General features: G+C 42.8%; 1 protein-coding gene across 1 annotated transcript in view; it reads right to left on the bottom strand.

The window, feature by feature from the left end:
- The window catches only part of gna13b (G protein subunit alpha 13b), a 48,644-nt gene that overhangs the window by 14,104 nt on the left and 18,200 nt on the right, over positions 1-16,340 (bottom strand). The window contains exon 3 of the mRNA XM_036942031.2: positions 2,666-2,716. Coding sequence (XP_036797926.1) covers positions 2,666-2,716 — 51 coding nt within the window. The remainder of the gene's footprint in view (positions 1-2,665; positions 2,717-16,340) is intronic.

The following is a 16,340-nucleotide window of genomic DNA, read 5'->3' as shown; positions in this document are numbered from 1 at the left end:
AAGGAAGGAGATCATTACAAACTGAAGGAAGGAAGGAGATCATTACAAACTGAAGGAAGGAAGGAGATCATTACAAACTGAAGGAAGGAGATCATTACAAACTGAAGGAAGGAAGGAGATCATTACAAACTGAAGGAAGGAAGGAGATCATTACAAACTGAAGGAAGGGAGGAGATCATTACAAACTGAAGGAAGGGAGGAGATCATTACAAACTGAAGGAAGGGAGGAGATCATTACAAACTGAAGGAAGGGAGGAGATCATTACAAACTGAAGGAAGGGAGGAGATCATTACAAACTGAAGGAAGGGAGGAGATCATTACAAACTGAAGGAAGGGAGGAGATCATTACAAACTGAAGGAAGGGAGGAGATCATTACAAACTGAAGGAAGGAAGGAGATCATTACAAACTGAAGGAAGGAAGGAGATCATTACAAACTGAAGGGAGGAGATCATTACAAACTGAAGGGAGGAGATCATTACAAACTGAAGGGAGGAGATCATTACAAACTGAAGGAAGGGAGGAGATCATTACAAACTGAAGGAAGGAGATCATTACAAACTGAAGGAAGGAGATCATTACAAACTGAAGGAAGGAGATCATTACAAACTGAAGGAAGGAGATCATTACAAACTGAAGGAAGGAGATCATTACAAACTGAAGGAAGGAGATCATTACAAACTGAAGGAAGGAGATCATTACAAACTAAAGGAAGGAGATCATTACAAACTGAAGGAAGGAGATCATTACAAACTGAAGGAAGGAGATCATTACAAACTGAAGGAAGGAGATCATTACAAACTGAAGGAAGGAAGGAGATCATTACAAACTGAAGGAAGGAAGGAAGGAAAGAGATCTTTAAACTGAAGGAAGGAAAGAGATCTTTAAACTGAAGGAAGGAAGGAGATCTTTACAAACTGAAGGAAGGAGATCATTACAAACTGAAGGAAGGAGATCATTACAAACTGAAGGAAGGAAGGAGATCATTACAAACTGAAGGAAGGGAGGAGATCATTACAAACTGAAGGAAGGGAGGAGATCATTACAAACTGAAGGAAGGAAGGAGATCATTACAAACTGAAGGAAGGGAGGAGATCATTACAAACTGAAGGAAGGAGATCATTACAAACTGAAGGAAGGAGATCATTACAAACTGAAGGAAGGAGATCATTACAAACTGAAGGAAGGAGATCATTACAAACTGAAGGAAGGAGATCATTACAAACTGAAGGAAGGAAGGAGATCATTACAAACTGAAGGAAGGAGATCATTACAAACTGAAGGAAGGAAGGAGATCATTACAAACTGAAGGAAGGAAGGAGATCATTACAAACTGAAGGAAGGAAGGAGATCATTACAAACTGAAGGAAGGGAGGAGATCATTACAAACTGAAGGAAGGGAGGAGATCATTACAAACTGAAGGAAGGGAGGAGATCATTACAAACTGAAGGAAGGGAGGAGATCATTACAAACTGAAGGAAGGAGATCATTACAAACTGAAGGAAGGAAGGAGATCATTACAAACTGAAGGAAGGAGATCATTACAAACTGAAGGAAGGAAGGAGATCATTACAAACTGAAGGAAGGAGATCATTACAAACTGAAGGAAGGAAGGAGATCATTACAAACTGAAGGAAGGAAGGAAGGAAAGAGATCTTTAAACTGAAGGAAGGAAGGAGATCATTACAAACTGAAGGAAGGAGATCATTACAAACTGAAGGAAGGAGATCATTACAAACTGAAGGAAGGAAGGAGATCACTACAAACTGAAGGAAGGAGATCATTACAAACTTGTATGTGTTGTATGTGTGTGTGTTGTAGGTGTGTGTGTTGTGTATGTGTTGTGTATGTGTATGTGTTGTGTATGTGTGTGTTGTATGTGTTGTATGTGTGTGTGTTGTATGTGTTGTATGTGTGTGTTGTATGTGTTGTATGTGTGTTGTATGTGTTGTATGTGTGTGTTGTATGTGTATGTGTGTGTTGTATGTGTATGTGTGTGTTGTATGTGTTGTATGTGTTGTATGTGTTGTATGTGTTGTATGTGTGTGTTGTATGTGTGTTGTATGTGTATGTGTGTGTGTGTGTGTGTTGTATGTGTGTGTGTGTTGTATGTGTGTGTGTGTTGTATGTGTGTGTGTGTGTTGTATGTGTGTGTGTGTTGTATGTGTGTGTGTGTTGTATGTGTGTGTGTGTGTGTTGTATGTGTGTGTGTGTTGTATGTGTGTGTTGTATGTGTGTGTTGTATGTGTGTGTTGTATGTGTTCCATTCCAGAGGAGGATTCCTGCCATTCTAGACGCTGTGACATCAAAGATCAGGCTGCACTGGAAAAGCCATCAGTGAAGTCACTATCAGGATACCAGCCAGAGATACAGAGTTACACTCCTCATTCCATTCCTCTGCACTGCCCGTGAAGAACAGGGAGAAAAGTTGAGAAAGACTAGAGAGAGAGAGAGGTCGGTTTCCCCCTCTTTAGTCAGAAGGAGATCAGGCCTTCACTGGTAGCACACCCTGACATCTCAGAGAGAGATGGGAGATATGTGAGGAGATGGATAGAACCACAGAGGGAGGAGAGAGAGAGGGGGACGGCTTCACTTCTCTTTTCATTCTGACTGTTACTTCATCAGCAGTAGTGTATAGATGCATAAGAGATGGGTGGGACTTACCGGCTGTCCCAGCTTTTCCAAATGATCCAGGAAATACTTTACAGACTCCCCCTGGGAGAGGAGAGGGGAGAGCGGAGAACATGTCAGATTGGTTCAGTTATTCAGAGTTCAAGCACACGTACTACAGAGGTCATGTTATTCATATTAAAAGTGAATCAAAAGTAGTGTTGTGTGGGTGGATGTGAAAAGGCCAAGGACTCCTTTAAAAACAGGAAGACAAGTGTGTTGACCTCTGACTCTCACGCGCAGCGCTGCCTGAAAATCAAGGCAATGAGGCGACACTCGCTTCCTGCGCCCGCCGGACTGAACAGGAAATGCAGAGATCTCAGAACAAACACACACACACACAAACAGCATCTATAAATGAAACCCTGAGTAACACGCTGCTCAGGTAGCAGCAGACACAGAACAGAACAAACAGAAGGTGTTTGTGTGTGTCTGTTTAGGCTAAGTGTGTGTGTGTGTGTGTGTGTGTGTGTGTGTGTGTGTGTGTGTGTGTGTGTGTGTGTGTGTGTGTGGTGTACGCAAGAAAGGAGAGCGAGAAAGACAGAAAGAGAAACCAAGCTGTGGCCTTGAGAATACCACATGCACACAGAACAGCTGTGAAACCACAGAGGTACCACTACTAGCACGATGCCATAACCCCCAGGAGGAGGCTCAAACCAGAGAGGTACCACTACTACCACGATGCCTTAACCCCCAGGAGGAGGCTGAAACTACAGGCACCACTACCACGATGCCTTAACCCCCAGGAGGAGGCTGAAACCAGAAGTACCACTACTAGCACGATGCCAAAACCCCCAGGAGAAGGCTGAAACGACAGAGGCACCACTACCACGATGCCTTAACCCCCAGGAGGAGGCTGAAACCAGAGGTAACACTACCACGATGCCATAACCCCCAGGAGGAGGCTGAAACCACAGAGGTACCACTACTACCACGATGCCTTAACCCCCAGGAGGAGGCTGAAACCAGAGGTACCACTACTAGCACGATGCCAAAACCCCCAGGAGAAGGCTGAAACGACAGAGGCACCACTACCACGATGCCTTAACCCCCAGGAGGAGGCTGAAACCAGAGGTAACACTACCACAATGCCATAACCCCCAGGAGGAGGCTGAAACTAGAGGCACCACTACCACAATGCCATAACCCCCAGGAGGAGTCTCAAACCAGAAGTACCACTACCACGATGCCTTAACCCCCAGGAGGAGGCTGAAACCAGAGGTAACACTACCACAATGCCATAACCCCCAGGAGGAGGCTGAAACTAGAGGCACCACTACCACAATGCCATAACCCCCAGGAGGAGTCTCAAACCAGAAGTACCACTAGCACGATGCCATAACCCCAGGAGTAGGCTGAAACCACAGAAGTACCACTAGCACGATGCCATAACCCCATAGCACGATGCCATAACCCCATAGCACGATGCCATAACCCCATAGCACGATGCCATAACCTCCAGGAGGAGGCTCAAACCAGAAGTACCACTACCACGATGCCATAACCCCCAGGAGGAGGCTGAAACCACAGAAGTACCACTACCACGATGCCATAACCCCGGGAGGAGGCTGAAACCAGAGGCACCACTACTAGCACGATGCCATAACCCCCAGGAGGAGGCTGAAACCAGAGGCACCACTAGCAGCAGGATACAAGGCGAGGGGAGGAGTAGACAGACGACCCCCCCCCCCCTAAAGAGCCATAGATCACAACACATTCTATTCTAAGGGGAAACCCCCCTCCTCCCACACAACTACACCTGTGGGACTTTCTATTTTGGGCTAACATGGGGGGGCATGTGAGGAGCTGTGAAACCAGAGTGGGGGGGGGGCAACTACGACCAGAAGGACTAGGTAGTGTTAGACCGTGGCTTTAGATTAGCATCCAGGGGCAAGTGGGAAACCACATCCAAGTCACAAATCACTCAGTTCCAATGTTAATCATCCCACTCGGGGTTCCACCCTGTCACCGGAAACTGTTCAAGTCTCTTGTGTGACTCATACACAACATGGGGGGAAAAGACCCCCCCCCCCCCAGACTTCTGCTGTGGTTACAACCTCGAGGCTTCAGTCATGGAGATGATCTATTGACATACATAGAACGAACACGGATATACAGAAATAGTTTCCAGAATAAGCGACTGATACTTTCTAAGAGCTAAAACAGGAGGTGTTTTAAAAGGCCTATTTCTGCTTCCTAAATGGTTAATAAAGTCATTATTACCATCAGCTAATTATCAGATGACGACAGTCTCTCTCCTTTCCTGAGAACAACTTAAGTCTTATTTGAATGTAACTGCCATCAACTGTCAGGCTGCAGGTTTGTTGACAACCTGCCAAATCAAATAAAGCTTTGAGAATTTGAATGTGAGACAGACGCTGCACGTCTGTCCTGTGATTATCTACGAACAACAATAAAATAATAAAGAGCGAGAGAAAAAGATTGAATGATGAAGAGTGAGAGAGGGAGAGAGTATCAAAACTCAGTGTTTAAAGTAGTGTAAAACCCATAGACTGTGTTCAAACCCATAGACTGGGTTTAAACCCATAGACAGTATTTAAAGCAGTGTAAAACCCATAGACTGGGTTTAAACCCATAGACAGTATTTAAAGCAGTGTAAAACCCATAGACTGGGTTTAAACCCATAGACTGTGTTTAAAGCAGTGTAAAACCCATAGACTGGGTTTAAACCCATAGACAGTATTTAAAGCAGTGTAAAACCCATAGACTGGGTTTAAACCCATAGACAGTGTTTAAAGCCGTGTAAAACCCATAGACTGTGTTTAAAGCAGTGTAAAACCCATAGACAGTGTTTAAAGTAGTGTAAAACCCATAGACAGTGTTTAAAGCAGTGTAAAACCCATAGACTGTGTTTAAAGCAGTGTAAAATCCATAGACAGTGTTTAAAGCAGTGTAAAACCCATAGACTGTGTTTAAAGCAGTGTAAAACCCATAGACAGTGTTTAAAGCAGTGTAAAACCCATAGACAGTGTTTAAAGCAGTGTAAAACCCATAGACAGTGTTTAAAGCAGTGTAAAACCCATAGACAGTGTTTAAAGTAGTGTAAAACCCATAGACAGTGTTTAAAGCAGTGTAAAACCCATAGACTGTGTTTAAAGCAGTGTAAAATCCATAGACAGTGTTTAAAGCAGTGTAAAACCCATAGACTGTGTTTAAAGCAGTGTAAAACCCATAGACAGTGTTTAAAGCAGTGTAAAACCCATAGACAGTGTTTAAAGCAGTGTAAAACCCATAGACAGTGTTTAAAGCAGTGTAAAACCCATAGACTGGGTTTAAAGCAGTGTAAAACCCATAGACTGGGTTTAAACCCATAGACTGTGTTTAAAGCAGTGTAAAACCCATAGACTGTGTTTAAAGCAGTGTAAAACCCATAGACTGTGTTTAAAGCAGTGTAAAACCCATAGACAGTATTTAAAGCAGTGTAAAACCCATAGACAGTATTTAAAGCAGTGTAAAACCCATAGACAGTATTTAAAGCAGTGTAAAACCCATAGACTGTGTTTAAAGCCGTGTAAAACCCATAGACTGTGTTTAAAGCAGTGTAAAACCCATAGACAGTGTTTAAAGTAGTGTAAAACCCATAGACAGTGTTTAAAGCAGTGTAAAACCCATAGACTGTGTTTAAAGCAGTGTAAAATCCATAGACAGTGTTTAAAGCAGTGTAAAACCCATAGACTGTGTTTAAAGCAGTGTAAAACCCATAGACAGTGTTTAAAGCAGTGTAAAACCCATAGACAGTGTTTAAAGCAGTGTAAAACCCATAGACTGGGTTTAAAGCAGTGTAAAACCCATAGACTGTGTTTAAAGCAGTGTAAAACCCATAGACTGTGTTTAAAGCAGTGTAAAACCCATAGACAGTGTTTAAAGTAGTGTAAAACCCATAGACAGTGTTTAAAGCAGTGTAAAACCCATAGACTGTGTTTAAAGCAGTGTAAAACCCATAGACAGTGTTTAAAGCAGTGTAAAACCCATAGACTGTGTTTAAAGCAGTGTAAAACCCATAGACAGTGTTTAAAGCAGTGTAAAACCCATAGACAGTGTTTAAAGCAGTGTAAAACCCATAGACAGTGTTTAAAGCAGTGTAAAACCCATAGACTGGGTTTAAAGCAGTGTAAAACCCATAGACTGGGTTTAAACCCATAGACTGTGTTTAAAGCAGTGTAAAACCCATAGACTGTGTTTAAAGCAGTGTAAAACCCATAGACTGTGTTTAAAGCAGTGTAAAACCCATAGACAGTATTTAAAGCAGTGTAAAACCCATAGACAGTATTTAAAGCAGTGTAAAACCCATAGACTGGGTTTAAACCCATAGACTGTGTTTAAAGCAGTGTAAAACCCATAGACTGTGTTTAAAGCAGTGTAAAACCCATAGACAGTGTTTAAAGCAGTGTAAAACCCATAGACAGTGTTTAAAGTAGTGTAAAACCCATAGACTGTGTTTAAAGCAGTGTAAAACCCATAGTGTTTAAAGCAGTGTAAAACCCATAGACTGTGTTTAAAGCAGTGCAAAACCCATAGACTGTGTTTAAAGCAGTGTAAAACCCATAGACTGTGTTTAAAGCAGTGTAAAACCCATAGACAGTATTTAAAGCAGTGTAAAACCCATAGACTGTGTTTAAAGCAGTGCAAAACCCATAGACTGTGTTTAAAGCAGTGTAAAACCCATAGACTGTGTTTAAAGCAGTGTAAAACCCATAGACAGTATTTAAAGCAGTGTAAAACCCATAGACTGGGTTTAAACCCATAGACAGTATTTAAAGCAGTGTAAAACCCATAGACTGGGTTTAAACCCATAGACAGTGTTTAAAGCAGTGTAAAACCCATAGACTGGGTTTAAACCCATAGACTGTGTTTAAAGCAGTGTAAAACCCATAGACTGTGTTTAAAGCAGTGTAAAACCCATAGACTGTGTTTAAAGCAGTGTAAAACCCATAGACTGTGTTTAAAGCAGTGTAAAACCCATAGACAGTGTTTAAAGCAGTGTAAAACCCATAGACTGTGTTTAAAGCAGTGCAAAACCCATAGACTGTGTTTAAAGCAGTGTAAAACCCATAGACTGTGTTTAAAGCAGTGTAAAATCCATAGACAGTGTTTAAAGCAGTGTAAAACCCATAGACTGTGTTTAAAGCAGTGTAAAACCCATAGACAGTGTTTAAAGCAGTGTAAAACCCATAGACAGTGTTTAAAGCAGTGTAAAACCCATAGACAGTGTTTAAAGCAGTGTAAAACCCATAGACAGTGTTTAAAGCAGTGTAAAACCCATAGACTGGGTTTAAAGCAGTGTAAAACCCATAGACTGTGTTTAAAGCAGTGTAAAACCCATAGACTGTGTTTAAAGCAGTGTAAAACCCATAGACAGTGTTTAAAGTAGTGTAAAACCCATAGACAGTGTTTAAAGCAGTGTAAAACCCATAGACTGTGTTTAAAGCAGTGTAAAACCCATAGACAGTGTTTAAAGCAGTGTAAAACCCATAGACAGTGTTTAAAGCAGTGTAAAACCCATAGACTGTGTTTAAAGCAGTGTAAAACCCATAGACAGTGTTTAAAGCAGTGTAAAACCCATAGACAGTGTTTAAAGCAGTGTAAAACCCATAGACTGGGTTTAAAGCAGTGTAAAACCCATAGACTGGGTTTAAACCCATAGACTGTGTTTAAAGCAGTGTAAAACCCATAGACTGTGTTTAAAGCAGTGTAAAACCCATAGACTGTGTTTAAAGCAGTGTAAAACCCATAGACAGTATTTAAAGCAGTGTAAAACCCATAGACAGTATTTAAAGCAGTGTAAAACCCATAGACTGGGTTTAAACCCATAGACTGTGTTTAAAGCAGTGTAAAACCCATAGACTGTGTTTAAAGCCGTGTAAAACCCATAGACTGTGTTTAAAGCAGTGTAAAACCCATAGACTGTGTTTAAAGCAGTGTAAAACCCATAGACTGTGTTTAAAGCAGTGTAAAACCCATACAGTGTTTAAAGCAGTGTAAAACCCATAGACTGTGTTTAAAGCAGTGTAAAACCCATAGACAGTGTTTAAAGCAGTGTAAAACCCATAGACTGTGTTTAAAGCAGTGTAAAACCCATAGACTGGGTTTAAACCCATAGACAGTATTTAAAGCAGTGTAAAACCCATAGACTGGGTTTAAACCCATAGACAGTGTTTAAAGCCGTGTAAAACCCATAGACTGTGTTTAAAGCAGTGTAAAACCCATAGACATTGTTTAAAGTAGTGTAAAACCCATAGACTGTGTTTAAAGCAGTGTAAAACCCATAGACTGGGTTTAAACCCATAGACAGTATTTAAAGCAGTGTAAAACCCATAGACTGGGTTTAAACCCATAGACAGTGTTTAAAGCCGTGTAAAACCCATAGACAGTGTTTAAAGCAGTGTAAAACCCATAGACAGTGTTTAAAGCAGTGTAAAACCCATAGACTGTGTTTAAAGCAGTGTAAAACCCATAGACTGTGTTTAAAGCAGTGTAAAACCCATAGACTGTTTAAAGCAGTGTAAAACCCATAGACTGTGTTTAAAGCAGTGTAAAACCCATAGACTGTGTTTAAAGCAGTGTAAAACCCATAGACTGTGTTTAAAGCAGTGTAAAACCAGTGTAGACTGTTTAAAGCAGTGTAAAACCAGTGTAGACTGTTTAAAGCAGTGTAAAACCCATAGACTGTGTTTAAAGCAGTGTAAAACCCATAGACTGTGTTTTAAGCCGTGTAAAACCCATAGACTGTGTTTAAAGCAGTGTAAAACCCATAGACTGTGTTTTAAGCCGTGTAAAACCCATAGACTGTGTTTAAAGCCGTGTAAAACCCATAGACTGTGTTTTAAGCCGTGTAAAACCCATAGACTGTGTTTAAAGCAGTGTAAAACCCATAGACTGTTTAAAGCAGTGTAAAACCCATAGACAGTGTTTGAACCCATAGACTGTGTTTAAAGCAGTGTAAAACCCATAGACAGTGTTTAAAGCAGTGTAAAACCCATAGACAGTGTTTTAACCCATAGACTGTGTTTAAAGCAGTGTAAAACCCATAGACTGTGTTTAAAGCAGTGTAAAACCAATAGACAGTGTTTAAAGCAGTGTAAAACCCATAGACTGTGTTTAAAGCAGTGTAAAACCCATAGACTGTGTTTAAAGCCGTGTAAAACCCATAGACTGTGTTTAAAGCAGTGTAAAACCCATAGACTGTTTAAAGCAGTGTAAAACCCATAGACTGTGTTTAAAGCAGTGTAAAACCCATAGACTGTGTTTAAAGCAGTGTAAAAACCCATAGACTGTGTTTAAAGCAGTGTAAAACCCATAGACTGTGTTTAAAGAAGTGTAAAACCCATAGACAGTGTTTAAAGCAGTGTAAAACCCATAGACTGTGTTTAAAGCAGTGTAAAACCCATAGACAGTGTTTAAAGTAGTGTAAAACCCATAGACTGTGTTTAAAGCAGTGTAAAACCCATAGACTGTGTTTGAACCCATAGACTGGGTTTAAAGCAGTGTAAAACCCATAGACAGTGTTTAAAGTAGTGTAAAACCCATAGACTGTGTTTAAAGCAGTGTAAAACCCATAGACTGTGTTTAAAGTAGTGTAAAACCCATAGACAGTGTTTAAAGCAGTGTAAAACCAGTGTAGACAGTCCTAATGGAAGTGTTTCCACAAAATAATTTAAGCGTCCAGTCAGACCACCGCCACTGAGCAGAGCAGACCACCGCCACTGAGCAGAGCAGACCACCAGCACTGAGCAGAGCAGACCACCGCCACTGAGCAGAGCAGACCACCAGCACTGAGCAGAGCAGACCACCGCCACTGAGCAGAGCAGACCACCAGCACTGAGCAGAGCAGACCACCGCCACTGAGCAGAGCAGACCACCAGCACTGAGCAGAGCAGACCACCGCCACTGAGCAGAGCAGACCACCACCACTGAGCAGAGCAGACCACCGCCACTGAGCAGAGCAGACCACCACCACTGAGCAGAGCAGACCACCACCACTGAGCAGAGCAGACCACCACCGCTGAGCAGAGCAGACCACCACCACTGAGCAGAGCAGACCACCACCACTGAGCAGAGCAGACCACCACCACTGAGCAGAGCAGACCACCACCACTGAGCAGAGCAGACCACCGCGGCACCAAAATCACATGGGCCAAACCAATACCGAAGGGGAAGAAAACTGATTAGGTAGAATCCATTGAGAAGTGGTTATTAATTAGAATGGACTAGACCAGCATGACATAACAATGTTCTAGGGTGGACTAGACCAGCATGATGGAACAGAATGTTCTAGGGTGGACTAGACCAGCATGATGGAACAGAATGTTCTAGGGTGGACTAGACCAGCATGATGGAACAGAATGTTCTAGGGTGGACTAGACCAGCATGATGGAACAGATTGTTCTAGGGTGGACTAGACCAGCATGATGGAACAGAATGTTCTAGGGTGGACTAGACCAGCATGATGGAACAGATTGTTCTAGGGTGGACTAGACCAGCATGATGGAACAGAATGTTCTAGGGTGGACTAGCCCAGAATGATATAATGTTCTAGGGTGGACAAGACCAGCATGATGGAACAGAATGTTCTAGGGTGGACTAGACCAGAATTATATAATGTTCTAGGGTGGACAAGACCAGCATGATGGAACAGAATGTTCTAGGGTGGACAAGACCAGCATGATGGAACAGAATGTTCTAGGGTGGACTAGACCAGAATGATATAATGTTCTAGGGTGGACTAGACCAGCATGATGGAACAGAATGTTCTAGGGTGGACTAGACCAGAATGATATAATGTTCTAGGGTGGACTAGACCAGCATGATGGAACAGAATGTTCTAGGGTGGACTAGACCAGAATGATATAATGTTCTAGGGTGGACTAGACCAGCATGATGGAACAGAATGTTCTAGGGTGGACTAGACCAGCATGATATAATGTTCTAGGGTGGACTAGACCAGCATGATATAATGTTCTAGGGTGGACAAGACCAGCATGATGGAACAGAATGTTCTAGGGTGGACTAGCCCAGAATGATATAATGTTCTAGGGTGGACTAGACCAGCATGATGGAACAGAATGTTCTAGGGTGGACTAGACCAGCATGATATAATGTTCTAGGGTGGACTAGACCAGCATGCTGCAACAGAATGTTCTAGGGTGGACTAGACCAGCATGCTGCAACAGAATGTTCTAGGGTGGACTAGACCAGCATGCTGCAACAAACAGAATGTTCTAGGGTGGACTAGACCAGCATGCTGCAACAGAATGTTCTAGGGTGGACTAGACCAGCATGCTGCAACAGAATGTTCTAGGGTGGACTAGACCAGCATGCTGCAACAGAATGTTCTAGGGTGGACTAGACCAGCATGCTGCAACAGAATGTTCTAGGGTGGACTAGACCAGCATGCTGCAACAAACAGAATGTTCTAGGGTGGACTAGACCAGCATGCTGCAACAGAATGTTCTAGGGTGGACAAGACCGGCATGATGGAACAGAATGTTCTAGGGTGGACTAGACCAGCATGATAATGTTCTAGGGTGGACTAGACCAGGATGAAATAACAGAATGTTCTAGGGTGAACTAGGGCAGGATTGATTGAATGTTCTAGGGTGGACTAGACCAGGATTGATAGAATGTTTTAGGGTGGACTAGACCAGGATTGATAGAATGTTTTAGGGTGGACTAGACCAGGATTGATAGAATGTTCTAGGGTGGACTAGACCAGCATGCTGCAACAGAATGTTCTAGGGTGGACTAGACCAGCATGCTGCAACAAACAGAATGTTCTAGGGTGGACTAGACCAGCATGCTGCAACAGAATGTTCTAGGGTGGACAAGACCGGCATGATGGAACAGAATGTTCTAGGGTGGACTAGACCAGCATGATAATGTTCTAGGGTGGACTAGACCAGGATGAAATAACAGAATGTTCTAGGGTGAACTAGGGCAGGATTGATTGAATGTTCTAGGGTGGACTAGACCAGGATTGATAGAATGTTTTAGGGTGGACTAGACCAGGATTGATAGAATGTTTTAGGGTGGACTAGGCCAGGATTGATAGAATGTTTTAGGGTGGACTAGGCCAGGATTGATAGAATGTTTTAGGGTGGACTAGACCAGGATTGATAGAATGTTTTAGGGTGGACTAGACCAGGATTGATAGAATGTTTTAGGGTGGACTAGGCCAGGGTTGATAGAATGTTTTAGGGTGAACTAGGCCAGGATTGATAGAATGTTTTAGGGTGAACTAGGCCAGGATTGATAGAATGTTTTAGGGTGGACTAGGCCAGGGTTGATAGAATGTTTTAGGGTGAACTAGACCAGGATTGATAGAATGTTTTAGGGTGGACTAGACCAGGATTGATAGAATGTTTTAGGGTGGACTAGGCCAGGGTTGATAGAATGTTTTAGGGTGAACTAGGCCAGGATTGATAGAATGTTTTAGGGTGAACTAGGCCAGGATTGATAGAATGTTTTAGGGTGGACTAGGCCAGGGTTGATAGAATGTTTTAGGGTGAACTAGGCCAGGATTGATAGAATGTTCTAGGGTGGACTAGGCCAGGGTTGATAGAATGTTCTAGGGTGAACTAGACCAGGATTGATAGAATGTTTTAGGGTGGACTAGACCAGGATTGATAGATTGTTTTAGGGTGGACTAGGCCAGGGTTGATAGAATGTTTTAGGGTGAACTAGGCCAGGATTGATAGAATGTTCTAGGGTGGACTAGGCCAGGGTTGATAGAATGTTCTAGGGTGAACTAGACCAGGATTGATAGAATGTTTTAGGGTGGACTAGACCAGGATTGATAGATTGTTTTAGGGTGAACTAGGCCAGGGTTGATAGAATGTTTTAGGGTGGAATGGACCAGAATGATGGAATAATATACTGTCCTCTTGTCCCAACAACCAGCTGAAGCAACATGACATTCTCTAGTCTATCTAACATAACCCATCTGACCTGGTATACTGCTGACCACATAGACGTGTGTGTGTGTGTGTGAGTTCGTCAGTGCTTTCGCTTCCCCTGCGTTCCCCTACTCAGTAAAGCAACAGTGTGACGCATGCCGAACACAGACACACGCGTAAGGAAACCACATTCCCCCCCCCCAGCCCCGCCTCCACTCTGCCGTCATGCTGATATCTACTACTAGGCTCTGGTGAGGCAGGTGGAAGATCAACTGTCACCAACTGTCAAAATATCTCTAGAATGAGGAGGGTCAAAGGACATGGTAACCACGATGGGTTACTGTGGTTACGGTCTCCGAGGTGACTGGAACCTGAAGAGAAGAAGCCTGTAGTCAGTGTGTTCTGCTACTAACACAGTACGTGTAGTTAGACTAGCGTCCATATAGGGTTTTTGGGTTCGATACAGATTCCCAATTTTTTGGTCTGTTTAACAGGGCGAAATGAAAAACATGTTTCCACAAAACGTTCTCATAAATTACCATCCAAAAGAGTAATTGTCCAAGAAATGCTTAAAATGTTGATTTTGTACATTGTGACATTAATGACAGAACGACCACAGTGTGCAGATCAGCATGAGACACAGATCAGATTCCCCCTTTTCCATCCTTATTGAATATCAGGTATATGTGATAATTAACACACATCAATAGGCTGTATTGTAAAAATAAAACAGTATCAGGAGATCATATCGTTGAAACGATATCTGCTGCTACCACAGGGCTAATATATTCTCTGTAGTGTTGACTGCTACTACCACAGGGCTAATATATTATCTGTAGTGTTGACTGCTACTACCACAGGGCTAATATATTATCTGTAGTGTTGACTGCTACTACCACAGGGCTAATATATTATCTGTAGTGTTGACTGCTACTACCACAGGGCTAATATATTATCTGTAGTGTTGACTGCTACTACCACAGGGCTAATATATTCTCTGTAGTGTTGACTGCTACTACCACAGGGCTAATATATTATCTGTAGTGTTGACTGCTACTACCACAGGGCTAATATATTATCTGTAGTGTTGACTGCTACTACCACAGGGCTAATATATTATCTGTAGTGTTGACTGCTACTACCACAGGGCTAATATATTATCTGTAGTGTTGACTGCTACTACCACAGGGCTAATATATTATCTGTAGTGTTGACTGCTACTACCACAGGGCTAATATATTATCTGTAGTGTTGACTGCTACTACCACAGGGCTAATATATTCTCTGTAGTGTTGACTGCTACTACCACAGGGCTAATATATTATCTGTAGTGTTGACTGCTACTACCACAGGGCTAATATATTATCTGTAGTGTTGACTGCTACTACCACAGGGCTAATATATTATCTGTAGTGTTGACTGCTACTACCACAGGGCTAATATATTATCTGTAGTGTTGACTGCTACTACCACAGGGCTAATATATTATCTGTAGTGTTGACTGCTACTACCACAGAGCTAATATATTCTCTGTAGTGTTGACTGCTACTACCACAGGGCTAATATATTATCTGTAGTGTTGACTGCTACTACCACAGGGCTAATATATTATCTGTAGTGTTGACTGCTACTACCACAGGGCTAATATATTCTCTGTAGTGTTGACTGCTACTACCACAGGGCTAATATATTATCTGTAGTGTTGACTGCTACTACCACAGGGCTAATATATTATCTGTAGTGTTGACTGCTACTACCACAGGGCTAATATATTATCTGTAGTGTTGACTGCTTCTACCACAGGGCTAATATATTCTCTGTAGTGTTGACTGCTACTACCACAGAGCTAATATATTCTCTGTAGTGTTGACTGCTGCTACCACAGGGCTAATATATCTGTAGAATTTAGAGGAACCCGACTGGCCTAGGCTGACAGACTGTGGGAGATGTGTAGTAGTTGTAGTTGACGTCATTGTCCCACAATGGGAAATTGGTCTCAGCAATTTAAAAAGACATGACAACAGGAATCATAACCGAAAATACATATCAAAAGTGTGTGGCCCAATCAGATGGGGAGCGTGCTGGCTCTCGGTCCAATCAGATGGGGAGCGTGCTGGCTCTCGGTCCAATCAGATGGGGAGCGTGCTGGCTCTCGGTCCAATCAGACGGGGAGCGTGCTGGCTCTCGGTCCAATCAGATGGGGAGAGTGCTGGCTCTCTTGTGATGGGCCGGTGTTGCACAGAGACCAAGGTCTAATCACAGCTCAACATTCCTTCATGGATCATTCCCCCCCCCCCCCTTCTCTCTTTTACAGGTCTTACCCTCAGTCTTTCCCTTCCTCCTGGTAGTCTAACTCAGACGAGGGGAAAGGGCCATTTCAGGTCTCAGCTGAAACACTGTAGCAACCACATCTACTGGCCATTAAACTAGACAGTTCCTCTATTAATGGCTTCTGGGATTGCTGCTGCTGCAGCAACACACACACACACATATACTTGCCATTAAACTAGACAGTTCCTCTATTAATGGCTTCTGGGATTGCTGCTGCTGCAGCACACACACACACACACGGAGTATGCTGGTCCCCGGACATGACAGTGAGCAGCAGCCTTCCCAGAGAGATGGGGGGAGAGAGAGAGAGATGCGGGTCAAGATGGCATGCTTGAACTCCACTTATCCCTGGTACCACCACCACCACTACGTAGAGAGCAGGAGGGTGAAGGAGAGAAAGAACGAGGGAGAGAGAAACTAAACAA

The sequence above is a fragment of the Oncorhynchus mykiss genome, chromosome 13, assembly GCF_057628025.1.
Source record: "Oncorhynchus mykiss isolate SJ-2025 chromosome 13, ASM5762802v1, whole genome shotgun sequence".
In the NCBI taxonomy this organism is placed as follows: domain Eukaryota; kingdom Metazoa; phylum Chordata; class Actinopteri; order Salmoniformes; family Salmonidae; genus Oncorhynchus; species Oncorhynchus mykiss.
This window is presented reverse-complemented; position numbering and strand designations above follow the sequence as displayed.